Here is a 16,831-nt window from a genome sequence, read left to right on the forward strand (position 1 = left end):
GTATAAAACTTAAGACCCCCATAAGTTTGTAGTGATTCACTGATTTTATTATGCATTACTTCTTTACTACAACATTGAACAAACTGAATCATGCTATGGCTATCATTTGAATGACCACAACTTGCCATTTAAGGTGTGAAAAGACCACTTAAAAACCTGAAATTGTTTCAATTACAGCTTTGTATCAGTCTCTCTGTTCAAGATTACCATATTCAGGGTTCTTAGCCCCTGACCACTGTGAACCGAAAACACAGTGAAAACTGTATCGACCTGCTTACTATCAGCTCTCCACTCTCTTCACATATAACATTCATCATTAAAGTAACATGTCTATATTTATTGAACACAGTGGTACTACTCCCATAAAGTAAATTATATTTTAACCTGAGATCATTTTACATTTTCTCTTCTGAAACATTTTCTTCTTCACAACCACCAATCTATCCATTAATACCATTTTACAATAAAATGGTGAAGCAAACTAACATTGTAATGCAGTTTCTTCAGCAAACAACATGCACCAGTATAATAGTGTGATACGTACTTGTGAGGTGCATTTACATATTACTTGCAAATTATACCAGTATGATATAACCTTAATATGTTAAACCAGCTCTCCAGCATCGATATGTTTTCCATAAACAACCGACATATCTAAATTGATAGCATCATGTATAACATGATTCTCATTCAACTCCCCTCCTACCTTTATATTAGAAAACCAGCTTTCCTACTCAATGACATTTACTCTATATTGCAAACATACATTCTAATATGCCAACATTTAAGCCCCAAATTACAAGACTTTGTATTTAGTCTTAGTCAGTAAACATTGTAACCTACTGCCTTGACATACCAATTTACTTAAACTAGTTAATCGAACACACCAAATTGTAGACCACAATTCACAAGTCAATGTGAATGTTTATAGCTATACACCTAAACTGCATCAGTTGCAAATAGAATCTTTTCATTCAGACAAAAAACTATAAGAGAACATATCTTCACTTTATGAAAAAAATGCTGAATAACAGTAGCACCTCAGGCCCACATTAGGGCTCCCTTTTAATACCAAAACCCTCTAAACAGGTAAATACTACAGACAACAGACAAACTTTTAAATTCTGTGACCCAAAATTAAAGCATCTTCCATTTTGTTGGCAACTTGCGAGTCTTTCCTTGAGACCATGGCCTAAATAGTGTTCATATATTAATTTTTCACCTCTGTCAAAAAAAAAAAAAAAACACGCTTTTCATCAAATGCCACAACTAACTGAAGTATACTTCTATTTCTTCGTCAACATTGTGAGGAAAGTCTGGTGAAATACAATAAAAACATTTGTACTGAGATGTCTGAAACCAGTTCCCTTGGATAGGAAGTTGTAACTCCCAAGGTTCTGCTAACAACTGTCATAGCCAGCAAATTTGATACTAGGCAAAACTTTGGCCCTAGCATATATCCCTAGAGACAAGAATTAACTGGTTGGCATCATGTTTGCACTGGAAATACCTGTCTAACTTTAAGTGGTATTATACCTGGCTGCTGGTAGCACCTTCATTAAGTCTGTTACATGCTCAGATCTCGTATGCTCTGCAGGCACATGGTCCCTCTTTTAATACACTAAGTTAATAGGGTACTGGAGAATTGAAGAGATTAAAGAAATCTTGATGGTACACATTTATTTGTCCACCATAGAAATATGGCTTCAACTTATGTCCACAAAAGAAAGTCAATTTGAGACTGTTCCTGAATTGTGCATGTTCAAAACATCTCAAAGGTTTATTTCTCAGGACTTTCTAGGAATTCAATCTATCATCCAGCAACTTCATCAAGCTTAGCTGCAAACATCTTAAACTAGAAAGATGCTGACCAGGGTGCTGGCCACTGTGCTGACCTGTCTTTCCACTGTTCAAACATACTGCCTCACATTCCACATGAGATCAGTCCAAACTGTTCAACGTGCCACCTCTCCCGAGACCACAGTATTCCATCTAGAACTCCCTAAAATGCTCCACTCACTGCTTTTTTTGACCACAATTTCATACAAGTTCTAAAATCTGAAATGCAAGACATAAAGGATTTTATGTATTAATCCTAAGTAATATATATGTATATGAAACATTAATCCACCATTTATTTGTTAATAAAATTAAGAAACCAAACATCTCATTAAAAATTATTATTGACAAAAACCTTTCATACAAAGTCTGTTTCAAATCAAAGAATAGGAGATTTAAACAGCCCATATTATACTTCTTCATCAAACCTATAACCATTAACAGACAAACTGTTATTAGACTTCGTCGCTTAATATTTTCAAGAAATTGATAAGCTTACCTTGATTGTTCCTTGACTGTTTGCAGCAACCACAACATTTGATCCCTAAAACAAAATACAAAAAATTTACTTGCATTTTTACTTTAAATAGTAAAAATGGGGATGCTTCATTTCTCTGTACCTGTGAAAAAAAACTTTCAAATTTTAACTACTATTTGATGATGTTATACTTATCCAACACCATGACCTTATACTGTGTTACGTAAGTCTAATTTTTAGGCACTTGCAAATTTGGCATAAATTGAACCTTACAGGTCAAACTAGTTACAGTTCTGAACATCCCATTAAAATTGTCTTCAACAGATCTAAAAACACCATGGTACTGAGCAATCTTTGAAGGATTTTGAAAGTATTTAGAAAGTGTTATTTTCCAAAGTTAGTCTTTATAATACTCACTGGCCTCCAGCTGACCGCACTGACAAACTCATTAGTGTCTTCTTCTTTCCTGTCCTTCTCCTGCAAACATAACAAAACAAGCCTTATTTACAAAAGACACTTTAAATGCAGGCCTCTGTGCTAAAAATGTTATACTTAATCAGAAGAAAATATTAGCAGTGGGTCCTGTGCAGTTAAATTTGAATTTTCTACTTCCATCCCCCCCCTCCACTTTACATTGCTGCAACATTTCATTCCTCACTTTTAACATGCCCGAGAACAGCATGTTAAAGTTAAGGAACTACTTGATTCAAGCATTCTCTCTTTAGGTCTAAAAACAAAGGTGGTGATACCATGCTCTCAGATGTTTGAACACAAATATAACAAGAGTAACTATGGACCTATCTCTGTCAAGTTTGAAGTTAAAAGAGAAAGAAATAAACAGAGTTCAGTTCATGATAAAAAGTAGGTCAAAGGTCAATTTCAAGGTCACACTTAGATTGCCAGTATAGGACTTCCTATTCAACTTCAATAGTAACTATGGACCTATCTCAGCCAGTTTTGGAGATAAAAGGGAAGCAAAATTTGCAAAATTCAGTTCATGGTGAAAAGTAGGTCAAAGGTCAATTTCAAGGTCACATTTAGATTGCCAGTATATGACTTTCTATTCAAGTTCAATAGTAACTATGGACCTATCTCAGCCAGTTTTGAAGATAAAAGGGAAGAAAGTTTGCAAAGTTCAGTTCATGGTGAAAAGTAGGTCAAAGGTCAATTTCAAGGTCACAATTAGATTGCCAGTATATGACTTCCTATTCAAGTTCAATAGTAACTATGGACCTATCTCTGCCAGTTTTGGAGATAAAAGGGAAGCAAAATTTGCAAAGTTCAGTTTATGATGAAAAGTAGGACAAAGGTCAATTTTAAGGTCACATTTAGATTGCCAGTATATGACTTCCTATTCAAGTTCAATAGTAACTATGGACCTATCTCAGCCAGTTTTGGAGATAAAAGGAAAGCAAAATTTGCAAAATTCAGTTCATGGTGAAAAGTAGGTCAAAGGTCAATTTTAATGTCACATATAGATTGCCAGTATATGACTTCCTATTCAAGTTCAATAGTAACTACGGACCTATCTCTGCCAGTTTTGGAGATAAAAGGAAAGCAAAATTTGCAAAATTCAGTTCATGGTGTAAAGTAGGTCAAAGGTCAATTTTAAGGTCACATTTAGATTGCCAGTATATGACTTCCTATTCAAGTTCAATAGTAACTATGGACCTATCTCTGCCAGTTTTGGAGATAAAAGGGAAGAAAAATTTGCAAAGTTCAGTTCATGGTGAAAAGTAGGTCAAAGGTCAATTTCAAGGTCATAGTAAGATTGCCAGTATATGACTTCCTATTCAACTTCAATAGTAACTATGGACCTATCTCTGCCAGTTTTGGAGATATAAGGGACTAGATGTTATAATTTTGGAGTTACCATAATGTGCCTTAAATTTCGTACAGAAAAAATTAATTAAAATAAAGAAAATGTCATTTTGGTCAAAATTCTTGAAATAGGAGGTGCTCTGAAGTTTCAGAAGTTCAAATTTGATGAAATAATGTCATTTTTGAACACAAGTTGTCTGCTTTGCCAAGCCTTATGTTTTATTTTTCCAGAGTTCAAAATTTATTATCCATTACCGTACTGCACATTTTGCTTTTACCACCAATATGTACTTTTTGATACAGCGTAACTCGAAAACCGTATGGAATACAAAAAAACCAAGACCACCTCCAGTGTTGGGCTTTACATGCTCTACAAAATGCAAAAAAGAATGGGTCTCTAGCATTAACGGTTCCCGAATTAGAGACAGTTTTCAGTTTCGGTATCTTATGGCCGCTACTCCCGTGAAAATGCACCGATTGACCCCAAATTCATGGAGATGAAAGATGACCTGAAGGGTAACACTTTCCAATAATATTATTGGTTAAGTCTGTGTGGTGTCTGAATAACAGGGCAAAAAAATTTTTTTTCGTAAAAAATTTCATTTTTTTGAAAATTTTGGCCCATTTGACCTTGAAGTAGAGGTCAAAGGTCAAATCCAAGGGTATATTTGAAATCTACACATATGACTTTTGGAAAGCCGTCTTTAGAAATTTTTCCCATAACTCCTTCCGTAGGGTAGATAATTAGCATTTAATTTTGCCATTTTTAGACAAGGGTGCATTGCAATGAGTGCCACACCCAGACCCCAATACCGACAAAGCCCAAATTTTACGTGGAACGAGTTGAGATTATAGGTGACCTAAATCCATGAGATGGGTACGGGGGCCCTTACCGTCTAGGAGGAGAAGCGGTAACGGTAGCCGTCCGGCGGAGCCGGCGGAACGATCCGGACGGGACCGAAACCATGTGTACCGCCAGCGCTAACGCTGGTGGTACAATGATCAGAACCACTATTTGAAAATTTCAGCAGTTAAAAATGAAGTGTCCCTAGGCATTGTAATACTGTGCACAGCTAATTAAAGTTTCTCATTTAATATAAAGTCTTACCAATACACTTCTTACTGTGTCAAATTTGTAGGTGACCAACTGTTTGGAAAGTCCCCGGAAGTAAACACACAAAGAATTATTTTCACTCCCTGAAAACCAATAAGAAATCATGAACCGCCTACCAATTCAGTCAATGAATGTATAAATGGCAAGTTATCATTTTTCAATCTAAATATTAACAATGAAATTTTTTTCTGAATTTTTTCCTTGAAGTTCATAAATACCCATTTTAAAAATACAAGCAAAAGGCATTAATAACTTTAACATCTTTCATTTACATGGTACATATACCTTGATAAAATCAATATTTCATTAAATACAAAAGTGGAATCACACTATGTTTACATCAAAAAGAAACAGGAAGTTTTATGATATACTAACCACAGGCAATGTAATCCCCATCTGTGGCTAACCCAACAAAGTTCTTCTCATTGACATGACCTCTGAATGTCCTCACACACTGAGGTTTGTTCACATTCCACAGCTTTAACTGACTATCTGTGGACCTGAGGAAGTGAGAGAATAATTTCACTATCATAATCATTATTATTATTTATTTTTTTAGAAATAAAATCCTGCCACAAATAAGTAAAGTTTTGATCCAACAATGACTGTCACGCATGAATGGTTAACATCCTTCAAGATAACAGGTTTTACTTCACGTATTTAAATGTACAATATACAGGAGAAAAAATCCATTTCACCTGTTCTAGTGCATTAATCATCTAACAATATTCATATTTCCACCTATGATGTACACATGAAAATAATTTCATTATGCTACATTTTCATTAATATATCCTATAACAGTGACAACTTCTACTGCTTGCAATGAAAACATATACAAAGACATTGCAGTATTACTAATTTGGGTTCTATAGAATAATTTTACGTTCAAGCAGTTATGTAACTATAAGTACAAATGACTGATTGAGAAAGCTGTAAGTTTCTTACGCCGAAACCAAGTCTGAAGAGTTGACAAATTTCACATATGACACAGCTTTCCGATGGCCTTTGAAGGTCATGAGTGGCACCTTAGTGTTGCGAAGGTCGTAGTAATGTACACAATGGTCTGGAAAAAATTATCATTTTCACTATCAAAATCAAAATAAGCACGTCTTCCTCATTTTACCCTATACTGAAGAATAAGTGGAATATTGCACGGATTCACATTATAGTTTATAAATGAGTGTTGCACTTGTCATGCCAAGTTACTCAGTAGTTTTAAAGACCGGCAGAGATACGTTTATTCACACCTGATTAATGTATGGTAATAGAATCACCTAAATCTTTGCAAATTAATAAGCAATTGCACCAACCAAATTCTAATGTAAAATATATTATGTCCTCAGCAAACATTATTTACCAGACTTGAAAACTCTGAAGCAATATTTATTTTTTGCCTAAAATCCCATAACTGTTCAGTTAAAAGTAAAGATAATGTTTATGATAAAAATAGTGATGACTTTACTGCTGCTGACCTGCAGAACCAAAAGCTAAGTGATATCTGCTTTCGGGGTTAAACTTGACACAGCACACATTGGCCTTGGCCTCTATACTGGCCACAGAATGTTCCACGTCAGTTGACCACAACTTAACTGTAAAGATAAATATATATTAATAAATTAGTTAATAATTAAAGTGATAATAACTCTTCGTTTCGGCCAAAAAATGAATTTTCCTGGAGTGAACAACAATTTTCTCATACTAACCAATGGTCAATGAATCCATTTTTACATTCAAAGTTAGTCCCTGGTTTTTTTCTGAAAAGTTCGTTTTTTTGTTAAAATCTCTTAAGAGATTTTAACAGAGTATAGCCATCAATGGAGGTTACGTCGTCTAAAGACAAGCTTAGATATCAGAAAAATAGCTATAACTGCCCTTTTTTGTGGTACAACAGAATATATTATATTTCTATGAGTTATTCACAATGTTTTTATTGTGAAATATAGATTTCAGATGAAGAGTTATTATCCCTTTAATGCATGAAATTTTGAACTGGCTAAAAGTTTCAATATTATGACTAGTTTCAGACTAAAATAATAATAATAATAATAATAATAATAATAATAATAATAATAATAATAATAAATTAAAAAAATAATAAATTAAGATTGTTTTGGTTGATACAGTTTCAGACTAAAAAAAAATAGTAGTAGTAATAATATCAATGAATACTTAAGTTAAAATTGAATTGATTGACATTAGCTTTAATTATGAAAAACCCAACAGCATCAGCCATTACCTTTGGCATCATCTGAACCTGAAGCTATAAGTTTAGGATCCATTCTGTTGAAATCCACACTCCAGCACCTTTTCTCATGTTCCTGCAAGATAATATTTTAGTTCAATCCTGAATGTCTGCATTTCTTAGAACAATTCAGATTACAGAAAAGCCTGGTCAAATATCTGTCTCTGAGCTTACTTACTCAGTTATTTACTTCACAGTTCCTGGCATATTGCCATGGAGTTCTCCTTCTCCCCCTTTACTTTTAACTTGGATTTGAAAGCTTCCATAACTAGGAAAAGCTATAACTAAAGGTGACTTCTACTTAACTACTTTTTTGTCCATATATACTGAACATTTACTTATATTCATTTCAACTGTGCATGTTTACTAAGATCCTTTTCTTACTGCACCTGAAACATCCTGTGCTTCACCCCACTAAATGCATCCCAGATTGTAATTGTCCCCTCGTAATCAGAACTGGCCATTGTTCCCTTGTGGTATGCACTCCATGTTACACAGCTGGAACGAAAAGACAGGTTTGAAAACAAATAGAAAAGACAAGAATGGGGAAAAATCTCCATGTCTATCAAACACAGATCTGCTAAAGACCATTAAATGACTATCATAAATGTAAGGGATTATTCATTTTTCAAAAACAAGCTCCTTACTACAAATTTCCATTTCCAGTCATGAAAATGCCCCTGCAATTGTTTTGAAAGTCTTTTCTTTTTTATTTTTGTTTTAAATGGGAAACTAGAAGTTTCTTTATTGCAATACTGCTCACCTTATTTTTGAATTGCACACCATCTCTGTCACAGGGTAATGCATATCCACTGCATCACTGATCACCATGTTGTATTCAAACACCTAAATAATGGTCAGAGAACAGCGAGTGTAAAGTATGAACCATCAAATAAAAAGAAGAAATGTAGACATCTAAGAACTACAGGATGAAATTTTTAATTGACAAAAAAAAGAATGTGAATTCCATACTTTTATCACAAATTCAAAGGTGGAAAGACTGCATTTACTTCTTAACAAAATCACAGCTATGCAATGAGAAACTAAAATGCCATTTATACCAAATTTTGTTGACATAAACATTTAAATAAAACCACAATATTTGAATGACATGATCAAGATCACAAGTTTATCACACAAACCTTTATTTTCTTGGTGACTCCAGCAATAGCAAAATAATCACAGTCACGATCAAATTCAATACTGAAAAATAAATAGTATTATTATTATTACTATTTCTTCTCTTTTCTTCTGAGATATGACATTTGTATTTAATCACTTTCACTCATGATTTAAATGCTTACACCTGACACTGACTCTAACATTCAGAATTTAGTCACCAAATAAAAAATTAAGTTGAATTTGACACATGAACAAAAAATAAAAAGGAACTTTTTTTTATTTTATTTTATTTTTTTTGAGAGAGTGAGAGAGAGAGAGAGACTACCTTGATACTATACTTGAGCCATTATATATGTCACTGGCATAACTAAGAGTAGCTAATGGACGAAATGAGCTGAACTGGGTAAATTTGGAAAGGCTATCACTAAAATCTTCCAGTCCATCTGAAGAGGTACTACATGTCTCCCCTGTAAAAAAGGGAAATTTTTCACATGACTGTCTGCAGTGTTGGCATAAAGTATATGAAACAATGCTAAAACCATACTGCACAAACATACACATTTCTATTGCTAGCGTATATATATATATTTTACTTTGTCTTTCATTTTGTCTCCTGGGTCAATTATCAAAACAAACAACTTCTAGCTAGAGACTTTATAGTATTGAAACTATGTTATCACAAGGAAATGACGCATCACAAACATTCATAATCAAATAATCATGCAGCAGAGTATTCAAATATTGACTGACATCAAAAATAATTCATGAGAGAGATAATTACCAGATCCATATTCTTTTAACCTAGTTGAGAAATAACATTGTTGCAGATCATCAAAATGTTGGCTGACTTTTTTCCTCCTGGAAGCCATAGTGGTCTGCAGCCACTGTTTCCCACCATCCTGAAGCAAAAAAGAGAATGTTACATTTTTGCTTTCCTGTTTCACAATTGTCTTGAAATGTAATTGTTGATCCAAGAACTGATGTATAGATAAATAATACATTTGTCACTGTGAAAAAAATTCAAAAGGAATTATTTGCCAAACCTTAATTATATTCAACTAGTGTTACCATGTGAGACTTTTGATGCACAACTGGCAAATGTCTGAATGCCATGGAGATTTATTTATTTATTTGGGGGGGGGGGTATTAACACTATCTATATATGTCACTGTAACATTTTGTATAACATGATTAAATATGCAAGTGATATTTGCTTATCCCACATTCACAAGTCATATTTGATCATGCTTTAAGCAGCTATCTGTATTTTTGAAACAATATCTGACAGTGACACTAAGAGCCATTTCCGTCTAGTTTTGTTGTCACTGCCAGGTGTTATCACTGACAAATGCCAGCATGTCACTTACATGTCTGCTCCCATTGAATCCTTCCTGGCTACTGCTCCCAACACTAACACCACTACTACTACTAGTACTACTGCAGTGGGGCTCTGCACTCAGAGGTTGATCAAGCCCATTTACTAATGTGGAGGATTCCTAAAATGTAAATATTATTATAATAGTTTTCCACTTCTTTTAATACTTGTTTATGGCAGGTTGTCATATATTGGTCATAAAATTTAATTTGTGCATATTAAATGTGAAAATACAAATTCTTCAGGTTGACTAAATTTAATATATTATTTCAATATAGTGAGTAAAGCATAAATGAGAAGTCATAACTGATGCAATGCCAGCAAATTAACACTTTGAAATTTCTACCTGCACTGCAGAAAAAAATAATCATAACTTGCAGAATATTTTTATAACAAAATCTTTGGTTATTTTGCATACACCAATAGTGAACTTACAGGAGATAATGGAGTAAAAGGATACTTCTTTTTATATTCTTTCAGTGCTGTCTGCAAAGAGAAAGCATAAGTTGTTTAACAGCAACAATATATTCTCTCACTCACTATTAGAGATTCAGAGAATATATTATAAAATTTATAAAAATTGCCAGTTAATTTACTAGAGTCTAACAAATAAACTGGTAATTTTATAAATCCCATTACTAAGTGATAAGCTATAACATGGGTGTATTCAATGCAGCTATTGGCTGGTTATTTATGTATACCTTACTCTTAGGCTAAAGGAGTGTTACTTAAGGCAATGGAATTGGTCAACATTTAATCAGTGATCAAATTCTAAATATCTGACAAGAGGAAAGTAACGTAGGAATCATACCTCGACCCTGCTATAATCTTCATCAATGATATGTACTTCTCTTGTTAATCTGTCTAATTGCTAAAAGACAAGTACCATTTTCTTTCAGAAAATTCTTGACAAGCATCCATATAATAAAGAATTCGAGATATGCAAATCATAGACAGGTTGATACTTCACACCTATACTTTGAAAGTTTTGACACAGAACTGACAGTCAATGGAAAATCAATGTCATGTTATTCCTGTGGAAAAAAACAAGTTCAGAAAATAAGAAAATTAAGTGTGTTAGTCCATGTTACAAGTGATAAGAAGCTGACATAGGTCTTTTTCTCTTAATACTGTCTGCCACACTACATAAATACCTGATGTGTGCATTGCTTAAGATATTTGAACTCTTACCTCTTGTTTTCTCTGTCTCAGCTGTTGGAGAAAATCTTTAAGAATCTGGTTTTGAGCTATTTTGGAATCCTGCAAATATGATTTTGTAGTGAAATATATCTATTTTTAAACTAAGCTGGCTACTAAATTATGTGTAACAGAAAAATCTAATATTTCTATTTTTCAATTATATCAAGTATGTTTACTTATCCATAGAACTTCCTGCTAGATTTTCAAAATACAAAATATCATCAAATGCTCAATATTCCATGGAAAACTACTGCAAATATACACTTAACATGTTTTTAATGTTTATTTATCATTCATGCAGAAAAGAAAATCAATTATTCATCTTAAACAAAGAAAAATGTATGATACCCTTGAGTGAGAGTTCCGTGTACTTACTGATTCTAGTCTCTGTTTCTTCTGTGTCAGTAGCTCCAGCATAAAGTTGACATTGGCCAGATCCAGACTGTCCTGGTCAAGTAAAAGGTCCTGGACAGCTACTGGGGTGATATGCCCATTCTATAAAATATTCAAATAATAATCATCACATTGTTTTCCACTCATTAAATGTCTGCATGTTTGAGTAACATAATATAACTTAAGACATTTAATACTGTTTGTGAATATTATTTAAACAAACAGCATATGGTTCAAATTCTAAGTAATTTCAGACACTAAAAATACTTAATCAACAACAAAACACAAGTGAATACAAAAATACAAGTGAATTCATAAAAAAATCTGTCTACCATTTACATATTTGGAATTTTGCACTTGTAATGCTTTGCTTCTTTAACCAAACACACAATACAAACCCAATTCCTGACGCTTTTATGAATTAATAAAATGCTACACACCTGTTGTTCTAACTTGGGTTTCTTCTCTATCTTTTGTCTGTGTTTTAAAATCAATTCATTTACTGAAAGAAGAAAAAAAGCAGCATGAACTTAGGTTTACCATATAAAAATGGCATACTTTTGTCCTTCTGACAAAAACTGGGGTCTCAGTACAACCCATCCCCAGGTAATAATGCTTATACCATTATTATTATTATTTCACACAATAAAACAGCCCATAGGCATATCATACATACATACATACATACATACATACAAATCCTATACTAACTGTTCTTATTAACCACAGGAAATAAGAAATCTTCTTGAGTCATTACTTTTTAATGAAAACATCAATCTCAAAATGCACGCTCTTTCCCCTGCAACTGAATTAAGTCTAATAATTATTATTTCATATTTGTTGTCTCTCTCCTTCCCCATTCTCATGTGACCTTCATGTACAGATATAGGGCACTGTATCCTGAGGAAATCCCATCCATTCTTTACTGTCAATGAGGAGACTCCTTCCTCTACTCACTGTTTATAATTAAATCACTTGTCTGCATTTACACATGACTGCATATAAATCAATTTCCTGAGTTGTGTTATTATAAACTGTCAATTACTGAAAATCAGAGGAATACGCCAACTACTGAGATACAAGCTTTATGAAATGTAAATACCTTCACATTGGCGAAACTGTAAAAATAATAAATAATACATTTTTATCAGCTCTATTCCAGAATCAAAACAGCAAAGATAGTCAACAATACAGTTTTAAGAAAACCATGCATGTATCTGGTTTTCATGACAACACAAAAACGGCTTAATTCTGACAAACAAGAATAAACGTTTATTATTTCAAAACATACAAGTAATGTGGTTTCTTCACTAGGTTCAACTAACAGAAGAATTCAACATGTATGGCAAGTGAGGGCATCTATAAAATGCAATCAAAAATTCAGAACTCTGTATTTCCTCCGTATTTAGCCATCAATTCCCTTTATTCTAAGATGTCAATGTAGATAACTTGACTAAAAAAATAATAATAATAATTCTGAAAACTACAAATTTGGCAAATGTAACTGAATTACTCCATGAATACATTGGCACTCAATGCTCTCAATAAAATTACATTCAGAGAATCTGTCATCAACCTGAAGTACAACAGTCATTATAGTATTTCCTCAATTTCATTTTTTTTTTTTTAATAGTACAGCATTCAACATTACATTTCAATCACTCACCAGATGTGCTCCTGATTTACTCCAATCTGCACAATAGATTCTTTTCATTGTTCTAAAATTTTCTACAAATCTTTTTTCTTTTTTTATTACTTACAGAGGAAATTTGGAAAAATTTGATCTGGTGTGTCCATCACAAAGTTACACTTTGGGCAGCGATTGGACTGGTCTAAACTCTGCTTTATACATCTGTGGCTGGAAAGAAGAATAAAATAATTCACTGGTAGATTGAAGACCACAGGACTTAATCTTCTTTCCTCTAAAGTCTGACAGCCACTGCTTAACTTAATCATGCTTGTTAAAAGCTCACTCAAATCACTAAACATTCATTTAAAAAAATTTCATAAATTAATCTAGTACATTTTATATTGAAAAAAAAAGAACATTAACAGCTAAATTTCTCATCTGACTGTGAAAAGTTGTGAAACGGTCAGGCTTAAGATCTGCATTTAATTCGACCGACAATATTCCATACATGTAACTGCAGAAATACAAAAATCACATTAGCTTTATGAATAAACACATGCTCACCAAAAACTGTGTCCACATTTTGTCATATGTGCTTCATCAATCATCCCAAAGCAAATGGGACTGAAATTAAAATTAATAAAAATTATTTACAATATAACTTATCCTTGGCAAAAAATTGTTCACATCATCTGTAATATCCATTCTGTGAGGTTACTGTCAAAATTACCCTTTATTCAAAGAATGTCATTTGCAAAGCACTTTTAACTATTAACATTTTAAATTTTTTTCATAGTTATATCTTATTCAAATGGTTACAGGTTTCCAACAATTTTCTTTAACTCAAAGTAGGGGAAGGGTCATTTTGAACCCCAAGAGAAATACATATCAGGGTCTCATTTAAAATTTTGTGGGTCATTGTGTTAAATAAAGAGGATATTTTCACAAGAGTTTGTCCCAGACACCGAAAGCCGAACATTGAGACTTGGAGTAAAACTTTCTACAGCCATCTTTAGATCAAAAACTGTATGGCAGGAGGTTGTTTATGATCTGAAATCATCTAAAGCCATATAAATATCCACGATTGATTTCAAAGCCATGACAAAACCAATTCCAACTGATAACTTAAAGGGATTATATCAGTGAAAACAGCAGCACTCAATCAATAAATGGCTGCAAAATCTAACAGCAAACCCTTTTAATATCCTCTCACATGCTGAACACACCAATGTCATCATAGAAACCATTTAAGTTATATACGTCGGCGCCTTGCAGGTCTCTTACTGTTTACATCAATGCCACACCCACCCACTCTTTGTATAAGAAGTGCTTCCAACATTAGATAGAACCCCATAGGCTTCTGTCCCTAACATGGAGATATTCAACTGTTGCCATTTTTTATTCTATTGCCTAAATCAATCTATAATTTGTTTTGTATGGCATTTTTCTATTAGCAAAATGAGCTTTTTCAACCTATTTTATTTTTTAAAAATATATAGACTCGCCCTTCAAGAAATCAACGCCTTCAAGAAATCGACGAAAACCGGAAGTGCGTGTTTTTTGCACTGTTTTTCCTGTCATGCCCATCGTAAACACTGTGTTGTCAAGTAAAATGAAGCATCTGATACAAAGTATCAAACGCGGCATTCACGTGCTTGCTTGCGATGTGTTCAGTACACTTTGTTTACACTGACAAGTCGAGGTCAGAAATGCACAATGTTTTTCTATGTAATTACGTAGTTTCAGTTTTGATTAGTGAATTTTCTTTTATCAGCATGGTCATTTTCCGAACATTTGTATAAGCCACGAAATATTTCTCATCGGAAAATCACCCAGCAGCTTTCCAAGTACAAGCGAGTGACGTCATGACGCACTTCCGGTTTTCGTCGAGATCTTGAAGGGATTAGCGTTACGGTTTGCTGCACATTTAAAGCGTTCTGTCTCAAAATGTACTTAACTGCTTGGATTTAAATTTATGGAACTTATTCTTCACATGATATCACACCTATGTGCCTAATTTGAGAGCTTTAGCTGTTATATGTTTTCTACAGTGCCCATTCAAATTTGAAAAAGAGCTATTTTCCGTCGATTTCTTGAAGGGCAAGTCTATATAATTAATATCATTCTTAATAGCACTCAAACATTTTTTCTTCTTTTTCTGTAAATCCAGCATTTCTACATATTATCATTTCTATATCAATCGGTAGGTACATTCATGCTCATTTCCCACTATATGATTTGATTAAGTCAATTTTTGTACTGTTATGAAGAAAATAAATGGAATAATCATAACCCCTACAACACTTACTGATTTATTTTCAAAGGCACTGACTCCCTTCTAGTACCCTTTTCTAACAATTAAGTTTTTACACATTGCAAACACACCTAAATAAGACAACATACTACAAAATAATAGAGTAGCATATATGTAAAAACAAAACAAAACAAAAAAAAAAAAATATATATATATATATATATAACCTAGTTTTAATAACAGGTGCTTTGTGTTCTTATGATCTTCAGACTTTTTTCAGACTGATTTAAGCAAGATATCATATAAATTTCAGTAATATAAGCTGTACATCTTGTCTGTCATTTCTTTAAGTCAATGTACATTGAACCATTGGAATAATTATAACACCCATTTTGTCTTTCACTACATAGAAATCCTAGATACGTAAGTAGAAGTTACCAGCAACAGGTTGTTAAGTGTGCTGGATTACATGGGGCAGTGCTGAATTTTGATGGTACGCCTGATACTTTGCATCTGAAATACATGTACCACTATCAGCAATCAAGCAGCCAAAGAATTCACTTATCAAAGGGTGACCTGGCTTCTAATAAGTCACTCTACCCCCCCCCCCATGCTGCCAGCAAAGCTTACTTAAAGTTCAAGTGCTTATGTATACAACTTTTCTTTCTTTCATTCCAAATGTAAGTAACAATGCCTTTACTAATACAAAATATCAAGGTCCTAGGAAAGAAAACCATGTCATGCGAATGGTCTGAGCAATTGCACCACCAAAACCCACATCTAGCAGATGTGTTACACGAACAGATCTAGCATAATAATTAGGGCAGTGTTTCAAAAATAAGGCTTTTAACTATATACGAGTGCATGAATATGTACATGAAACGAAATCAGCGCCTCCTTTCTCTTGGTGGCGAGTTCCCAAGCGGCAATCAGATGAACTAAGTTGGATTTACAAAATTAATTTTCAATAAGGACACATGATTATATAACTTTAGCTTACCATACAAAATCATTATCTTTGTCTTCATACGACCCAAAAAGTCCATTATGAACAGGAGGCTGAGGTCTTTTCCGACGCCGATTTGATTGCTGCGTTCTTGGTCCAGACATTTTGACCCTCAGATGCACCCCATCAACTTTTCACAACTGAAAATTCCGTTGTCTATTATGTCAAAACATAATTTGCGCAATAAGCTCTACAGATAAGTAATTGCTTCCCTTCGTGCACTACGCATACGTCATTTCTGTGGTTTCCTCTTGGAGATTTTGACTAATTAGGTGACGGGAAACGAAATGTTTACCTCTGTCCAGGTTCACCAATAAGAGCGCATGCGTTTCCTCCCAGAATTCCTGCACACAT

At 33.6% G+C, this 16,831-nt stretch overlaps 1 protein-coding gene across 1 annotated transcript; it reads right to left on the reverse strand.

The window, feature by feature from the left end:
* Positions 1-21: 21 nt before the first annotated feature.
* Positions 22-16,828, reverse strand: LOC106171499 (E3 ubiquitin-protein ligase COP1). The gene is made up of 22 exons (XM_013551875.2): positions 16,472-16,828; positions 13,782-13,841; positions 13,348-13,445; positions 12,028-12,089; positions 11,570-11,689; positions 11,186-11,254; positions 10,806-10,865; positions 10,430-10,480; positions 9,987-10,115; positions 9,401-9,518; positions 8,945-9,086; positions 8,640-8,700; positions 8,261-8,343; positions 7,887-7,995; positions 7,492-7,573; positions 6,728-6,844; positions 6,201-6,318; positions 5,628-5,752; positions 5,247-5,335; positions 2,735-2,794; positions 2,339-2,383; positions 22-2,058 (listed from the first exon to the last, which is right to left on the reverse strand). Exons 1-22 carry the CDS (start codon positions 16,579-16,581, stop codon positions 2,041-2,043), a joined length of 1,926 nt encoding a protein of 641 aa, XP_013407329.1. The 5' UTR covers positions 16,582-16,828; the 3' UTR covers positions 22-2,040.
* Positions 16,829-16,831: the final 3 nt, after the last annotated feature.

The sequence above is a fragment of the Lingula anatina genome, chromosome 3, assembly GCF_051362555.1.
Source record: "Lingula anatina isolate TDL-2025a chromosome 3, LinAna3.0, whole genome shotgun sequence".
Taxonomy (NCBI): Eukaryota; Metazoa; Brachiopoda; class Lingulata; order Lingulida; family Lingulidae; genus Lingula; species Lingula anatina.